Below are 19,623 nucleotides of genomic sequence, written 5' to 3' on the forward strand. Positions count from 1 at the left end.
AATTACATGTTGATGGAATTGACCACATGTTGTTGGTGTTTAACATGCCAATAACACAATATCACACAGTGAAGCTCAAGTGACACATTTTTCATTGGTTAGTAGAACTTTAGCGAATCTCTTTTATTTATTCAATTAAGTTATGCTGTAGTGGGATCAAAATGATCGGTTGTCATGTTGTAAGATACGTGAAAGTGCATAACCTACGATTTAGCATAATAACATGGTTCAAATTAATGGTTTTCGATGTTGTTTGGTGCCAAAAGAACATATTGCTAATTTACTTATGTAATTTATTTAGGTAAGTATGTTGTATGTTGATGAGTCTTGTTGTGCTTCGTTCTCAAGAGCATCAATTACACGTTATTTTTATGAGATCCATGTGTGCGAGACAGATCAAGTTGTTTGATCAACTTTCGAAGTATCTAGACCACCCTCCTAACAACTAACGAATAATCAAAATTAAAATAGTAGTTGGTCCAAAGGAACATAAATTCCACTGTATTAAGAAATTATGTAAATTTTACATATAAATACAACAACCAAAAAGTTGGATTCAGTTTCAAGGTTTCAAGAGTATCAGTTATAGGTTATTTTTATGAGATCCATGCGTGCGAGATATATCAAGTTGTTTGATCAACTTTTTAACACATTCAATATCCAAGCCACTCTCCTAGCAATTGATGGATAACTGAAAGAAAAATATGTGATAGATGGTGGTTGATCCATAGGATGGTTCATTACTTGACAACTTTTATTGTGGAAGCCCCAACAAGCCGAGATGTCAATATTGTTGATCTTGCAAAGTTTGTCAACGATGGTTAGAGGCAGTTATGTTTTAAAGCAGTTATGTTTTAAATGGAAGTCACATGACAACTGGAAGATGTGGTGGTGAAGAAAGAGTAGGGTTTGCAAGATTCTAGAGTGGATGTGAGTGTTGATGAAGACATGTTAAACAAATCTCAATTATGTTATTCTCTATATTGTAATTTGTAATTTATATAATAATGTAACCATTAAGGTGGGAATTTAGAAATAACTCTTACATTAGTAGATATGTAAGATTTGGTTTATTGATTGGTTTGGTTGTTGAGATATTTTATCAACAATCAATCTCTTAGTTTAGAAACTGATGGATCTCATAGGCACTTTATATACTTGATGTAATTGTGTGATTTGACATGATAAGAACTTTATATACTTGGTGTAATTGTGTCGAATAATACAAATCTCTTAGTTTAGAAATTGTTGGATCCCATAGGCACTTTATATACTTGATGTAATTGTGTGATTTGACGAATAATATACGATATCTGATAAGCACTTTATATACTTGGTATAATTGTGTTGAATAATATACGAATTGTGTTTTGTGAGATATATGTGCACCATGTCTACTCAAAATTCTTTTTTATGTTTGAATGAACAAATTGATAAGTCACCCACCACCAAGAAGCCATTCCATGTTTGTTTGTTTGTTTGTTTGTTAAGTTTTCTATGTTCCTCTAGGCTTGACCTGTGGCTTTAGAAACCATGACCCGGGGCATCTAAGACGTCAAAGTATCCCGAAAATTGCACTGCACCAGTCTAAACTGTCTTGATTTTAACATGTCTCCTCTCCTAACACAAGCTAATAAGACTTGAAAAAAAATCATTCTATATTAATTATATAATTTATATTTATATATATTAAAAAATAAATAACCCTAAATAACAAAACCACTTTATTAATCACCATAATAAAAGTTCCATTTTCTATGTGAGTTCAATTACAAAATAATAGATTTCTGAAAATAATTACAAAATAATAGAAATCATTTTATTAAATAGCACAGAAAAATATTCAATTTCCCGTATCACCTACATGACTGTTCCATTGTCTTCTGTGCATCACCTTTTCCATGGGCGATCTATATTTTGTCTTCTTTTCCCGTACGCACTTTGCTTCATGGTGGTTCGGGTCCACGTATTACTTCTTTCATGTGTTCATTGTTTCATGCTCTGGTCTGTTGAGTTGATGTTTTGTTTTTATAGATAATGTTACCATTGACTTAAATTAAAAATAATTTTTTTAATTTAAGTTTCATTTATATTTTATTTATAAAAAATTATTATTTTTTTTGAAATATTATTATGGTGATATATTTATTTTACAATTTTAACCTCGTTCGAAAAAGTAAACCTATACATATTAAAATTTAAATGGATTATTTTTTTTATAAATATAAATTTGAAGAAAAAATTGGACAATGAATAAATATTGGACTATGTTTCGTTAATAATATTGATAGATGTTTGACAACGAACCTATCAATATTTATCAACTATTGTAATTATACAATGTTTTTTTAGAGTAATCATATTAATTTGTGTGGTAAGTGTTGAGTGATATATTTATTATTATTTTGTTGTTAAAAAAACGATTATTATGAAAAAATTGAGGAGTTAATATTTTCAGATAGTGATTTTTCCAAAAAATATTCGTCAATTTTCATTTTTTATAAAAATAATTTTTATAAATTTCATAATATAAAATTATTTTACTTTAAAAATTACTAATATTATATATAGAGTATATATAAAAACATTATATATAAAATATATATAAAATTTTTATAAATTTGAGTAATTTTACAAATAAATTAATAAACATTTTATAGTTTATATTTTAGTAGTAAAATTCAATATTTTTAAACTTCAAAATAATTTTATATTCGTATATTTTTTTAATAATTACATTTCAATTCATGTTTTAGATGTTAAATGACATTCTGTATTACTGAATTACAGTTTTTTTATTACTATAAACAATTTCTACTGATCGTAAATAGTTTAATTGTTTTATTAAATTTACATTAACCGAAATAAGTTATAGCACTTAAAAATTAATAAATATATAATTAAAATAATAATAAAATAATTCAACAGACCACGGAACTCTGCAGGGACGGCAAAGCGGCGTTGGATCTTCGATAACTCCGTTTTCCAACCAGCAGAATGGAACAGAGTTTTTCATATTCAAAGGGTTGACTTTGATAAATGTTCTAGAAAGATACAGCCGACCAATTCAGTCTAACGTGTTTTTCTATTTCGCATACAGTGCAGTCACACGTGTCATGAACGCTATGATATAAATTAAAATAAGACTTTTTTCGAATGTTTATAACTGTTTAAATTTGGACGGCCTGCCTGAAGGACAGTTTTAATTCTGATCGACTTCTTTCTTACTAACACTATAAATATGTACAAAACTCTGATACTTTTCAGCATGCAATCAAATATTCTCTGCTTGCCTGAGGTCCTGACTTAAAGTTTCATTGAGTTCTTAGTTTGCTGAGTGTTTGAAAGAATGGCTCACAGCAACCTTCCCAGTCGGGGTAAGTCTTTTCTTACGGTCGAGAGCGTTCAAGAACTTGCGAAGAAGCAGCAGGAAACAATACCAGAAAGGTATATGAGAAGTGACGATGAAATACCAGCACCAACTTCAATATTTGATCATCACCTCGACATCCCCATCATTGACATGGCCAAGCTTTCAGAAGGATTGCAGAGAGAAGGAGAGATTAAGAAGATTGCTCAGGCTTGTGAAGAATGGGGATTCTTCCAGGTATCATTTTAGTGATTCATTATTTCTTGGTATCATAAAGTGTTTGGGAATAAATAACTAAATATATTGTGGTGGGCGTTTTGTAGGTTGTGAATCATGGTATTCCAAAGTCCTTAATAGATGGTATTAAAAGAGTTGGAAAGGAGTTCTTCCAGCTTCCTTTGGAAGAGAAACAAAAGTACGCAGTGAAGCCAGGAGACGTTGAAGGCTATGGCCAGAGGTTCGTCGTGTCCGAAGAGCAAAAGCTGGATTGGGGTGACTTGTTGGGTTTAACAATGTTTCCTTCCGACCATAGAGATTTGAATGTGTGGCCACTCCAACCTACTGATTTCAGGTACAATTCAAACACATATATTCAGGGAGTAATACTACATTTTACATAACACATAATCGATAAATGAATTTTTTAGTGTAATATTATCAGCAGAGTCTAAGAAATGTGTTAATATTTTGAAAATTATAGAATTCGGGCTTTTGTAATCCATATTAAGTTTGTGAGAGATTTTTCGGCGTAAATCACATGGAAAACCATTTGTCGAGACGATATCGAATCATTTTGAAACTTGTTACATTATCTTTCTCTCCTGTAAATTATAAATTCAAGTGATTCCTTTTTTTTTTTTTTTTTGACCCTGATACAAATTTCATTATTTCCATATCTGAATACTCTGTATGATCAGTAACTAAATACAACCTTTGAGGGTGCATATTCACTCTCAGATCCGATATGGCAATACTAATTCGGATACTGAGTCCATAAGTCCAGTTTCACCCATTATTACATCGACTTGTGCTTTATTAATTTATAGATGGTGCAATTCGGGATTGCTGGAATTTTATTGATGATATTGTGGATCGCATGGCAGGGAGATTGCGGATTCATACAATACTGAAATTAAAAGGCTTGCTGGGAAGCTGTTGAGTTTAATTGCGGAGACACTACAGTTGAAGCTTGATTTCTTTGAGAAGAAGTTCGGAGAGGCATACCAAAGAATGAGAATGAATTACTATCCTCAGTGCCCCACGCCAGATCGTGTATTTGGGCTGAGCCCACATGCAGACATGACTGGCATTACACTGTTGTTGCAGGATGATGAAGTGGTAGGATTAAATGTCCGGAAGGATGACCAATGGATACCTGTGCAACCAATTCCTTATGCTCTAGTCATCAACGTTGGAAACTTGATAGAGGTAAACATACTCGAGATTCATCATCAATATTTAGTCGAATGTACTGATTCAACCATATAATTATATACGGCAGAGATACAAAACTGGCAACCTGTGATCCTTACGGATTGGTCTGCCTCCTATCCTGATCTTGTTTCAGGAAAGTTTGAATGAAAAGTATGTGGGTGGTGTTGCAGGTAATGACGAATGGAAGATACAAAAGCGTAGAGCATCGAGCAATGACGGACCGTTCCAGGGACAGGCTATCGATTGCAGTGTTTTATGCTCCTGAATTCGAAGCAGAGATCGGTCCAGCGCAAGAACTGATTGATGAAACTCATCCACGCTTGTTCAGGAATTTCATCCATGCAGATTACATGAAGCATTATTTCTCTCGCGGGGTGGAGGGGAAGCACGCATTATACGAATATGCTGGAATTATCGGTTAAGAGTATTGTGATACTCTCTGTTAGTTTTTAGTTTGAGTAGGTGGGTATTGTTATATGAATATGCTGGAACTAGGTTATGGGTTACTTCGATTATGGTCGTGCTGGCTTTTAGCATGAGTATTTAATGTTGTAAGAAATTGAGAGTCAAATCTTAGGAATGACTGCATGAAGATGGGAGGTCTTACTGTATTTTATTTTAGAAAAGTGTTTAAATATGTATTTTTTTTTTAATTCTACGAGGGTTATTTATTATATTTTTTATTTTAATAATTTTTATGAATTTTAGGGAAATTAGATCCCAAAAACTCACCCAAAAAAATTTGAAGAAATTTCACATCTCATTTAAAAAAAAATCATGTGAAATTACATGATTACACATTTATATTTAATTGTTCGTTTTTTATTAATAATAATTATATTAAAATATCATCTCTACATAAAAAATAATGTTAAAAAAATTATAATTTAATTAACTATCCAAAATGATATAACTTTGATAAACCATAAATAAAGATAACTTGAAAATGTATATCAAAGCAAATAAATAAAAGTATTTATTATTAAATTTAAATAAGCAATAACCACGAAGAAGTTCATTTTTTTTTAGTATTTTATAATAGATTTTTATTATAAATTAAATTAAATTATAATATAGTATAGCATTAAAAAAAATCTATAAGGATTTTATTATTATTATAAGATTTAAAGTATAAGAGTACTTAAAAAAAGTTTTTTTTATTATTATAAGATTTAAGGTATGATAAATAGATATACCTTCACTGCTTAAGATACAAATTAACCTTGCAAGGACATGAAATAGGTGAAGGAAAGGGGTAAAAAGGTAGGTAAAAAGTAAGAAATTTTAGTAACCAACAATGTCCACGGAGAAACAACCAGTCCTTCATTTTATATTATCCAAGAAAATAAAGAGATACAACCTATAACAAACCTATTGGAATTTCCTCTTCACTCTCACAAAGTCCCCTCTTTCTTTCTTGCTCAGATACAACAATACACAGTCGCATCACAAGAAAATAAAGAGATACAACCTATAACAAACCTATTGGAATTTCCTCTTCACTCTCACAAAGTCCCCTCTTTCTTTCTTGCTCAGATACAATAATACACAGTCGCATCACAATTTCCTTATAAACTAAGGGTTGCCTTCTAGGGGAAAAACCCTAAATTAGCATAACTTCTACTATCATATCATCCGCCTAATGAATGACCCAAATTGACTACGAAATTACAATATTTTACAAGGCAATTTTTCATCTATTTTTAGCTTTGGGGGAGTTGCGCCTAAATCCCGTAACTGAGGGGGATGGTCCCCTATGTGGAGGGTTGACAATATTCCTAGGGTATCCATCTAGTTGAAACAAGACCTCTGGATTAGGAAGATAATCAGGCTCCACACCCAACATAGGACAACTTGTTGGAAAGCTAAAATCATGGAGAATATTTTGGGAGTAGTTGCGTGATTGAATTTGGTCATTTACTATGCCTAAAATTTTGCGTAAGTTACAGCTATGAAATTATAAAAAAAAAAAAAAACCAATTTTAGAATCTATTTTGGAGCATTTTCATTTCCAAAAGCTCCTACTATTGTAAATTGGTTTGAAGACAACCTTCTTGGACCAAAGATATTTTTACAGAGGTCATTGGGAAGCACATATTTTATTTTATTTTATTGATAATTATAATTTAGTTTGAGAGTTTTTTTTCCCAATTTGGTATTTACAATTTTGATGTGCAAATTTGATTTGTTTTTTAATTGATTTTTTAGGGAGTTTGTTGCAAAGAGATGAAGCCAAGGATTGGAAGAAATGATGATTGATCCAATAGAGAAGAAAGAATATTTGTACCTCCAAATTTAATGGATCAAAATTGTTTGCAACAACTCTCCATTTTTTTTTATCATTTTTGTAAATTATAAATATCAGTTTAGAGAATGAGGAAGGGGTTCCTCTTAGCTGCAAATTAGAGACTCTTAGCACCTATGTTAGGAATATTTTTGTTGTAGGTAGATAGGAAATAATCATATCTGACTTATTTTTGGGTTTTCTTTTCAAAATCAATCTTTGTATTTGAGGTAGAGATTGCACTATATATTATCAAGATTATCTCAATTATAGAATCCTTGTGTCAAGATTATCATTATAGTACAAATATATAATAAATATTTTTGGGAAACCCTCACTCCACTACTAGGAACTTATCTCAATAGGCCCAAATCATCTTGGTACCACTCTCTGGGAACTTTTTTTTGGACCCACATCCCTATAACTGCTCAAGGCACAAATATAGCCACTAGAGTATCCTCTATGGAAACTCGTTTTTGTGAGTTGAAACACAAAATAAACCTTAACCACTCTCCTACCCAACAAAATCTTGATGACATCAATAAGGGATCACCACACTAGAGTCACTCCTAGACTAGCTATCCAAATTCATGTTGATGCACACTCAATTCAATAGCTATTAGCGGTAGGACTAGTTGTCCCAATAGGAAGGAGCTAAATATGTCAATCTAATGGGGCCTCACTCTACCTCACTTGTTCAAGACCTTATCACTTAACTCTGGCTTAAACTCCCTAAATTGCATCGCAACAAATTCGATGGATCTAACCCCATAAGATGAGTCACTTAGATGGAACATTATTTCTCCATACATGGAATTGCGGTTTCTTATATTTAGATCTTGAGTGTTGGAAATGGGGTGAATTCATGAATATGGTTTACAATTTTGGGCCAAATGTGGCGATGAAATTTCAAAATTTTACTCTTTAATCAAATTGAAGCCCTCAAAATTCATATAAGCTTTCTGAATTTTGATTCGAAGTAAAAGGACAATTTGTGGATAATTATGTTATTTTCCTAATAATATGTTTTGCAAAAAGATTTAGTGTCATATAATCTGTCAATTTTCCATTAAATTAAATGCTTGTCCTTGCAAATTTTTGCACATCTTAACAGGTATTTTTGTAATATTTTCATTTTATATATTTTATGTTATTGACTTTTCATTCAGACCCTTTGAAACTGTCCAAAAAAATTTCAAGCATAACATTTAAACTAAATTAGATGAAAAATATCATATGAATTCAAAATTAAACTCGCATTGTATACAGGATTCCTTCATGAAACCAACATGATCAACTTCACCACCTAAGGATAAGTACTACCTTAAATCTATCAGGCTACATTGTGGTGTTGTAGAGAAATATATAAGAGGGGAGCTAAAACTCTGTTCTTTAGGCCCTCAATAGCTCAATTGAGCACTTAAAACACTCAATTGAGCACTTAAGGTAAATTTGAAATAGATCGGTCAGGGGTTTAACAAACCCTCAATCTAGCTCTTGGCATGGTTAAACAAGGGCTCGATCGAACCCTTCCAACCTTAACTCCCCACCAACTGAACAACCAAATATATTCATGGCATTGATTAGGAGTCTATGAACGTAGGAGATCAATCAATATATTGCTTTATCGAGCTCCTGCTACCACCTAAAAATAAATTAAACAAAACATAGTTGAATGCTCATTCATGGAAAAATATCACAACATGGAAATTACACAAAAATTTACAACAAACATGGAAAATTGGAGAATTTGATCTCGAAAAGGAGAGAAAGTGCCAAGCACAAAGGAAGTGAGAGAAAAATCTAGAGAAAGGATGAGGAAAATACGATAGAGATTGAGAGAACAAGAAGATTATCCAATTCAACAAATTCATGCAAATATAAGTAATTTTTTGTCTCACTTCTCATATTACTTGCTCCATATTGTATGCATTAGGAAATATGATTCAAGACAAGAAAAAATGGAGAATGAAATAATAGAACTAAGATAAAATAAGCAGTGAAAGTAATACCATGTATTTAAAAATTGAGATGCAACAACAACTAAAAAAATATCACTTGGTGTGATTAATGGTTCATTGCAAATTGGAAACCACTTGAATTCATGCAAATTGTGAACCACCTTTGAATTGTAATGGTTGAGGGTAACCCACAAAAACTAAGGATGTGATTTAACCAAAGAAAATCGTTACATTTCCATATATTATTTACATGAATTACAATTCATGGCAATATTTACAAGAAGGATTAGCAAAAAGGGTTGTCACATAGGTGCTCCAAAACCTAAAAACATTAGTTTGATCAAATCTTGATATCCTTGGAGTTAAAAGAGAGAAAATTTGTCAAGATATAGAAGGAAAAAGAGTATCCCTCCTTCCAATGTGGATGTTGAGAAGACATTCTTTGTTAAATATATAAAACCATTAAATATTTTTGGCATCCATCATCATAACATAATGGTTCCTTGAATCCTAAATGATGATCCCTACCTTTGAAAACCTCACAAGTTTCTTCTTGCAATCCTCATGAACGTTATGAGAATTTGTTCAATTATGTTCAAATACATACAAAGTGTAGTGTAATTTTGTGCTTCCAAAAAATGGAGTCTATTATTGCATATCACTAGAATGCTCCACGGAAGGCTCATGATTAATAAATATTAAATTCATATATTATAAATGAAAAAGAAATAAATTAGCATGTGCATGTATTAATGATATGCTAAATGTTTGCACTGTTAACACTCTTAGACTGTGGCAATCTAATGTCGATTCCCATATAGTTATTTCTCAACATGTAATCGTGAAATATATTGCAAAGTATGCTTCAAAGTAGAAAAGAGGTTATAAAGTTTTCAAGATTTGATAAAAATAATTAAAAACATAAAAGACATTGGATATCCTTCTTTGTGTGCATAAAAAAGGTTCATTGTAGAAACATATACTTTTTAAAATCCTCTTACCCCTCCCTGTGCCTTGCTTGATTGTTGTGCTAAAATTTCCATGTACATTCTCCCAAAAAAAAACACTCAAATCACTTGTGCCCCTCTTCACCACAAATGATAACAATGTTTCCATTATTGATAATACCAAAGCATCTTCCTTGTTTTCTAAATACACTAAAACTTATATCTCAATTTTTTTTTGTTTCCTTATCAACAATTTCATTGGTCTTCTCATCCCACACTTCTTCCACTTTTTATTTCAAATTGTGAAGTTCTTTGTAGTTATGATAAGTTATTCCTTTAAGAAAGTTCTTATACTATTGTTTTATAAAAAAATTAGTTACACATTTAATGTGAAATTATATGGTGCTTCTAATGAAGAAATTGTTTTCCAACTAATTTGATCTTGAATAGTGATTTTCAAATATTAACATACTTAAAAACTAGTTGAATAGGTTCCTTCTTGTATGGAGTGTGTATTTATGTATTGTATGTTTTTTTAGTCACAAATTATCTTATAATTAAATTTGTATAAATATAGATATAGATTTTTTTCTCTCTCATGAAATCAACTTGGCCCTTCAATTTGGTAATCACTAGCTTGATTTTCAAGAATCTCCCATTCTCTCAAATTCAAAATATTATCCATATAATTTAGTAATAATTTCCTCAATATGTATTTAGACTTACTATATAAGAATAAACTTTAATTTATATTAGCCTTTAGTTAAACAACCTTGTGAATTATTATACAATATCTTCTTCATCAACTTTGTTATCTTCATCCTCTTTTAATTTTTGAGCCACTATGATTGGATTTAATAGGTTTTTATCTCCAAATCTTCTAATTTTGTTCCGAACACCTATTATTTTTTAATCAATTTTCTATTTTCTTCTCTTCTCACAATCCCTTTTACTTAGAATTGGATTTTAATTGAAATGCTTGTCGAATGAAAGATATGAACAAAAATATAATACCAACCTTTTTGTAGGGATCACTTTTAATTTGAGATTTATATAGTCTTTTGAAGAAATGAAAATTGTTGATAAGAAGAACTAATTTTGAAAAAGGTCAAATGCTTCACTCGATAAATGTGACTTGTTGTGAAAGAAAATAAAGCTTCAAACCTATTAACTAGTAAAATTTTAGGGTTATAGAACAATAAATCACCTTTATCACACACCCTTCAAACTTATACCCAAATGGTTAAGGTTTTTCATTTTTTAAACATGTGTTGGGGGGAGAGTGAAGAGAGATTATTGATTGTGGGATTATATTACTTAGGAAATAGGTATATTGACTTTGCTACGATTTTACAAATTGCATACCTTCAACTAGTTTTCAAATTTATTATCATTTACATAAAGTTGGATTACAAATGAATACTAAGTAAACCTTTAATAACTTTCAAACAAACTTTATAGCCTAACTAAAATGATTATATGTGTTTCATGATGATAACTCGAACGCCATACAATAAAAGAATACTATTTAACAATATTTTCATCATTATAGAAACATTCCAAATTTTGAGGAAAAATTGACCCGTACAAATTATAAAACATTAATCCTTTTAATATAATTTTAGTCTCTAATAACTTTTTTATAAAATAGGTTTTAGCAAATAATAAAAATGTTTGAAAACTTTGGACATAATTTTTTATCCAAGATACTTGATTACCATTCTTGAAATATTATAATTTCCCACTTGCCAAATATATCAATCCATAGTAGCGAAATCATTGTAAAAAATACTTGAACGGTAGTTATAAATAAAGACATTGAACCATATTTTGGATGTTATATATAAGGAAAGGCATTTAGCCCATATCTTGAATTATACATCACTCATTCTATCCATGTGTGTGCTCCTCTATTAGGTGTTCTCAATTGTGGCATCCCCTAAAGTTAAATCACGATTTATGCATACACAACAAATTTGAGCTATTTCAATGGCTTGTTTGATCTATAATGATTTCATGTGAATCTAATTTTTTCCAGGCATCAAAGTGTCTAAGTTGAGTAAATATTAAGAAAATTCATATTAAAAGGTAAGTATACATATATTTGAATGGTTCTTTTGGAAGATTTAATTATCAAGTTAATTCAATTTAGTTGGTAATGGTAATATAATGTTTCCCAAAGCACTAATTTTCCATCTCCCTATATGCTCACATAGCATAATTAGGAAAAGTAAGTGGCTCATTATCCACACATCTTTTCTTTTTCAAGGAACAAACATCACATAGTGTAATTAGGGGAATTGTAAAGGATCATCACATATCCACATACTTGCAATTCAAACACTTTGTATGTCCACTATTCACCTTGCACACACCATCACTACACACACTAAATTCACTTAAAATTTGTGCAAAGGGTATCCTCTTTTGGAATATTTGTACTTAGTTTATTTTGAGTTTACATTTTGGCACACCTTAAGCAAAGCAAAGACTCTTTTAAAAGAAACCCTAACTTGAACCAACTAAATTCCCCACAAGGGCCACAAAATAATTTAATAGTTCAAGGTAGGCATCCCATAAGTCATCGTGGTTGTTTTTCATTAAAAATATTATAAGTTGTCTTTTAGGGTGCCTTCAAATCTTACACCATCCAATGACAAACCAATAATGAGAAGAAACCCATGAAGGGGGCAAGGCTTAGCCCACGGATTATCATGATCCCCCTTGTTGTCTCCCGACAGTTGGAAGGGATTCTAGATCCAAAGTTGACACCCAGTAGTTGAGATTCATTCATTCCTACTGGATATAGGTAGCTTAGTGGACAAATGTTTAAGGCATCTTTCCCTATAGGTCGTGGGTGCAAGAGCACTTACACCTAGAGGTGATTTTGGCTAGGTTGTTGGGAGCATCACCATCTCTTTCGATATGTAGCCCTAGTGTCCCCCACTGTAACCCTCTTTATATATTGGTTGGTTTTTGGTTGCTAGAAGTGTCACCAGTACGTTCAGGACGTGGCCCAAATACCCTACTATAAATTCTTCACAAGGCCTAGATATTTCTTGAGCAAAAGGACGTTAGGTATTTTTAATATTTTTTCTCATACGCAAAACATCACAAACTTTTTTTGTTGATTTTTTCACACATTAGAACTAAAGGGAAAATTAAACATTTATTTTTCACTTTGTCTTATGTATGTGATACATTTGTTTTGCTAAAAGAAAATCCCCCTCATCATCTTTTCCCACACACTTACTAGGGCACCTTAGGCTGACCCAAGGGTTACCCATCACTCTGGGCACCTACAAGATCTCCCACCATTATCTGGAGGAGTGCTTATAATCAGCAATGGCCCCTCATGCTAACCAATTTTCCATTGGATATCCCTAAATTCATAAGAAAATAGGGCATTAGAGAAATTTTGAGGCCTAAAATGGGCCTCCTAAGTAATATTATAAAATACTAGTGGAATAATAAATAAGATTAGATTACCTCATCAAGTATTAGAGCGAAAAATGAAAAAATGACCTTTTCAACTCGTATTTTCAACTTATCTCCTTACAATTTTACTCAAATTTTGAGCGGGAACACTTGTTACATGCAGAATTTAATTTTTCATCAAGCAGTACCCATGTTACATACTTTTGATGTACCCTGCTACACGAAAAATGTGAAATACATGAATAACTTGATCGCAATCATATTTTTCGTGTAGTAGGGTCCATGGAAAGTATGGAACATGGGTACTCCTTGGATGAAAAATTAAATTCTACAACCAACGAGTACTCGAGCTCAAAATTTAAGTAAAATCGTAGGGAGATAAGTTGAAAAAGTAGTTTTTTTATATTTATATTTTTGTATCCTTTTACCTTTTTACTCCAAAAATGGTGAATCATCCCCAATGGCTAACATCATCATATTGAATCCCATCAATTATTATAAATCTATTTTTTGTTGTACATTTTTATTTTGAGTCCCATTTGTTTCCTCGAAGTTTCTCTAATGTCATTTCATGACCTTCCACCTATGGTGATTTTTTAAATAAACACATGTATCTACTATTAGGTACATATGATTCACTCACTTCTATTTTGTATTCCACTATGAAGGGATGGAAATTGATCAACCATGTGAGGAACAAGATGTGCCCTATCATGTTGGTCAACCACTAGAGAAACATGATGTGCCCTATCAAGTTGATCAACCACTAGAGGAACAAGATGTGCCCTATCAAGTTGATCAACCTCTAGAGGAACAAGATGTGCCCTATCAAGTTGATAGGATAACATGGAGTTGTAGTGGTTTGGAAAGGGGTGGAATGTTTACACAAAATTTGGATGCAAACAAAAGAGAGGACCTTGGGGAGCCTATCCCTAATCGCATCTTCTAGAGCATGTGAGTAACATCATTCGACATATTTTGAGAAAAAATCATTTGTTGCACAAGCTCAGATACTACATGGATTGATCAAACATAAGAAACTAAAACATGCCACAAATATTTTCGATGTCCAATATGTTAAAAGAAGGAAGACATATGAGTGTCACTGAAAAAGTATCAAAGCCATTCTCTATGTTTGGAAAATCAAGGAAACCTGATGATAAATCTAATTCTAGGGAAGTGTTTGGTCAATTTAGTGTGATCTAAATTGCTATTTATAATGTCAACCCGGGGTTCGTAAACTGACGAAGTGAAGTGTACTATATGTACTAGATAACCATTTCCTTAGTCTTTTGTCGTTTTTAGTTTTTTTTAAGTTTGTTTTTGGTTTTATCTTTCCCTAATGTGAGATGATGAAAAGGTGATAAAGCAAGTGAAATATGGATGATTATGGTGATCTCTAAAACTTAAAAGAAAGCAAGCTTTAAAATGACTGAAATGAAATCAATTCTTAAAAAGAAATAAAGACATCAAACAATGAACTAATGACATCGGCCCAGTATCTTTGTTGTTGAATGAAAATGAAAGTGAAATCTACACTAAATTCAATTAAAAGTAAGAACAACTAATCCACACTATTTCAACTTTTCAACTCAATCTTCCTTATGAAAAGATATCATGAAATGTTAAGCAATGTGAAATCTAAAAGAAGTTAAACTGCATAAAAGAAACTAATCACACTACTTTAACTTTCTTGACCTTTTGCCTTTCAGCTTAATTTACCCTGTAAGAAACAATCATGAACAAGTCAAGCAATGTGAGATCTAAAGCAAACTAAATCAAGCTATAATGAGTGATATTCTGGTCCCTAATAAAGTTATTTGATTATAGAAAGGAACCATTGACAGATGAATAACATGATATCTAAGAACATAAAATAAATGTACTACTCAAGGAAATGACAGTACTGGAAATCAAACTTCAGAAAACAAAAGTCAGCGACAAAGACAAGATGATCTTGTATGCCAATAGTGATAAAAAGAAAAGGTGAAAAATTGCCCCAGGCTGCCTAAGAAAACCTGCAAAAACACTGATCAGTTGTAACCATGAAAGAGCAGCAATGAAAATGTAAATCAACAGAAATCAAAAGCTTTGTTATGTACAGCTAATATACATGATGAAATGAAACGCAGCATTTAAATGACAACTGTACAGCTAATATACATGAACAGAAATAAAGTAATGCAAAAGTTAAAGGACAACTGTACAAGGCTTCAGTAAGCAGGGGCCCTCTGCCACTTCAACCGATTCAACGAACAGCTACAAGCTTAAGTTTAAACCAGTCTTCTCATATATTAAACAGCAACGTAAAAGTGCAGTGGGGAAATACAACAGTCTTCAAATTACATTAACAAAGATTAACTTCTACAGCGTTCATGGACGCGTTATTTATAAGGAAAGAAAGCTAAACAGATTAACTAAATCTACGCTATTAACCACGCTGCCAGAGACACGTAAATCCTCTTCAGCCCGGATCTAGGTAACTGTCATCATGTTTATTAAATCCGAGAGGTATGGCTGTTGGATTCTCGCTACCAGGATGTCTTTGTGGCTAAAGATTGTGCCACGTAGCTTCATGTGCTCAAAAATAGAGCTACGCAGAGCCATGCCACCGCTGAACACTTCCGTTGACTATCCTTTGCCCCCTGTTTGACCGCGGGCTTTCATGGCCGTGCTGGATGATCTGGAGGGACACGTTCCATGTCCTTGACTCCTGGAACTTGCCCATGTGGCTCATTACTTCAGAGGACACCTGTAGCATGGTGTTTGACAAAATGGCTGCGGAATCCTGTGCTGGCTGCAGAATCCTGGGTCAGCTGCGGAAACCTGTGTCGGCTGCGGAAACTGAGAAGCTTCCGCAGCTGTCTGAACAAAATTCTAAACCAAACAACAGTCATCAGCGTAGTTAGAAAACCATCTCAAAAGCTCGTTTTTAAACTAAAATACAATGATTTAATCAACGTGGTGGATGAAATGAGTGGAAAAAGAAGGCTAAGAGGGTGTATAGGAAGGTGCAGGTTTGAGGCTCAACAGGAAGTTACAACTACTATTGTTGCATCAAGTACATCAAGACAACAAATATTGGCAACAATGTCAAAATTGCTCCATGTCTCAAGACAAGAATTATACAAGCATAACAAATTTAGGGTTTGAGTAAATGAAAATGATGAAGTTTCTTATTGGGCTCTTATCACCAGGAAACCCTACCAAGATAGGCTTACAACATGAATCAAAGCACTTGTGGTAGAGTTTTTGGAGAGTCATTCCCATTCTATTCCAGATAGAAAGCATGTCATACAACATCACCTATCTAAAGGTGAGTATGTAGATCACGCTAAGAAAATTGTAGAAATAACAGAAGTTACATTGTTCAAGGAATTTCAGGAAAGAAACCCCCATGTCAAGATATCCATAAGGATGTTTCAAAAATTGAAACCATGGTTTATTAGGCCTAATACAATCTTTGACATGTGTTGTTGTCGATGTCATGTTGAATTCTAACTTCATTATGACACGTTCTAGGAATTCCACAAGAAGAACTGTCACGATGGCCCTCCTCCTCCTATATTGCATGATTTTTCTTCATCAATATTGTGTAGAAGGGAGCCAAAATAATTGTTTTAAAAGAAAATATGTATAGGTGAGAGAAGATGCAATGAATGTGGTGATTTGGTATTGTTCCATAAGAGCTTTCCTATTGACCCCAATCAGTCTATGATTTCAGATATCATGGTCACATGGAAGCAATATGAGTATGTCATGGTAAATCAACCATCTTCTTCAACTATGGCGGCTAGAAGGATAAAATATGTTAAGGATGAGATTCTTATTTCAAAATTCATGTGGCCATTTAAAAACCAAATCTATAAATATCTCAAAAACTCACATAGGTCCAGGTTGAAATATTTTGAATTTAAGCATTCTTGTGAAATATTCTAGTCATGCACAATCTTACCAGTGGTAGAATTTGCTAAGAATTACACATTTTCTCCTTAGACAGAGATCCAAAGTGAGTACTAGCACTTGAACGAAGTGTTCATATTCGTACATGTTTTGTACATACATGAAAAATTGAACGTTGATGGTAGGGATAACACTAATGAGTCACGTGATGTGATTAAGGAGTATCACTTCCATATTAACAATGATTGTGAGCATGACACATTATTCGTGTAACATTTCTTTGGCCCAATTTATGAATAATTAAAAATGAATGACTTATTATTTAGAAAGCATTGGATATGATCAGATGGTTATGCAGGGCAGTTCAACTCAACACATAATTTTTATTGGCTGAGTTTGCTACACAAGGATACAAAAATTAAACATACTTGGAGCTATTTTGAAATGGGACATGGAAATGGTGAGCATGATGGTGCAAGTGCTTATGTGAAGCGAGCACTTAGGAGGTACCAAATGAGTCATGATGTAGATCAACTCAAATGATCACTAAAGGTGGTCAATTGGTGCAGATCCCATTTAGAACATGAAGGTCACAGATATATTAGGCTTGTGTGTAGGTTTTTCTAGAATGTTGAACTTGGTGATGTGAAAAGATTCATTCCTTGGTATTGTAATTCTATAGAAGGCACAAGGGAATTACACTTAGTGCGGAGTAAAGACACGGGGGAAATATTTTCGATCGAGATAAGAAAAATCACATGTTTTTGTGAGTTTTTCATTGGTGTTGATGGATGTAGACTTGATCAATGTGAAAAACATGGGTATGTGAAAGGATGGAAATATGTCTCTTAATCAAAGGGACCTCATCCAATTCTGACGTGACAAGAGATGCACACTGAAGAAGTCATCATTTCATTTAATCATGATCAAGTCTTTGGTATTGTAAGTTAACGTATGTGGCATCTATCATTAATGGTTTCATCTATAAATTTAAATATTGAATGCATAACTAATGCATATTTTGTATTTTGTTTGTAGGTGATGTCTTTGTTGACATTGCCCCCTCAGGAAACGAAGATAATGTGGCCTACTATTTGATGTGATGCACATAGGTAAAAAGCAGGTTGGTGTAACCATATGAAGATGGATATTTCACATACCAAATTGGGGACAACGATTGTGGTGGGTCATTTTTTTGAAAAGGTTAAATAGTAGGGTGGTCATATTATTTACAGAGATTTTATGCCTAAATATATATCTTGCCAATACATTCTTCTAGTCATAAAAACTTGGATTAGTCTCATAGAAATCAAAGCAAAGGTAGGTGAACCAAGGAGATGGAATATGACAGAATATGACCATGAATGTATTGTGGAGACTTGGATTCATATCACCCATTTCCAAGATGAGTAGATGATACATATGGCAAGCACTGAAGCCAAGTCTATACTAATCAAGTGTAATCTAATCTAGTATAAGATTTCAACATATGAATTTTTTAATTTAGAAATGGGACAATTGAATACTTTTATAATTTTGTAATTTTGAATGTGAATAAAATTTGTAGAGAAATTTTCCCTCTGATGTTAGTTATTATAAGTAAAATCATAGAGAAATAAAATCAAAATGAATGTGGAATTTTTTAGGATAGAATGAAGCCATATGAAAGTATATTTATAGATACCCCATGAAAGGACACCATGTACTCATACATCTCTTGGCGCATCATTCTTATATATTTATAGAAATGAAATTATATTTACAGATAGGATGGATTTATAATGGTGTATATGTTATAAGCTTTAGGTTCCTAGAGGTGCTTAAGTTTATTAAGTTTTTCAAATTTCAAGAAGGTTTTATTTTTAGGGATAGGATCCTTATCTGAATGATTTAGAATCAAGAGGGATCTACATTTTTTTCAAGTGGTCTCTCTCTCTCTTATTAAAGTAATCTTAAAAGAGTTGACCGCAATGGTATATAAGTGGGTTGCAAAAATTTTCATTTATATATTTTTTGTTATAATATGGATGACTTTAGAATTCAAATAATTTATTAAAATCATTGGGATAACATACATTGATTGCACTAAAAGGCACTATCTGCAAGCCAAAATGAAGCATATTTGTAATTCTTTTTGTGCTCAATATTAAATTGATACATGATATATTTTAGTTCATTTTAAGTATCAAAGTGACTTGCATCATAGTAAGATTGTACTTATTTTCTTAGTCCATGAAACTAGAAATCAAAATGAATATTTTGTAAAATTTTACTTCTTGAATGTTG

General features: G+C 32.3%; 1 protein-coding gene across 1 annotated transcript; it reads left to right on the plus strand.

The window, feature by feature from the left end:
* The first annotated feature begins 3,360 nt into the window (after positions 1-3,360).
* On the plus strand, positions 3,361-5,226 carry LOC149216889 (protein LATERAL BRANCHING OXIDOREDUCTASE 1-like). Its single transcript, XM_089390075.1, has 4 exons — positions 3,361-3,607; positions 3,694-3,941; positions 4,474-4,798; positions 4,975-5,226. Exons 1-4 carry the CDS (start codon positions 3,452-3,454, stop codon positions 5,224-5,226), a joined length of 981 nt encoding a protein of 326 aa, XP_089246201.1. The 5' UTR covers positions 3,361-3,451.
* The last annotated feature ends 14,397 nt before the right edge of the window (positions 5,227-19,623 follow it).

The sequence above is a fragment of the Pinus tabuliformis genome, chromosome 1_1, assembly GCF_031772625.1.
Source record: "Pinus tabuliformis cultivar Carrire ecotype Pingquan chromosome 1_1, CPIR1, whole genome shotgun sequence".
NCBI classification, from domain to species: Eukaryota; Viridiplantae; Streptophyta; class Pinopsida; order Pinales; family Pinaceae; genus Pinus; species Pinus tabuliformis.

What these genes read in the sequence shown, in the direction of transcription:
- LOC149216889 (XM_089390075.1), top strand. Translation starts at nt 3,452, where the DNA reads ATGAGAAGTGACGATGAAATACCAGCACCAACTTCAATATTTGATCAT. An exon ending in CTCCAACCTACTGATTTCAG is followed by an intron (nt 3,942 to 4,473) that starts GTACAATTCAAA and finishes ATCGCATGGCAG; the next exon opens with GGAGATTGCGGATTCATACA. An exon ending in ACGTTGGAAACTTGATAGAG is followed by an intron (nt 4,799 to 4,974) that starts GTAAACATACTC and finishes GTGGTGTTGCAG; the next exon opens with GTAATGACGAATGGAAGATA.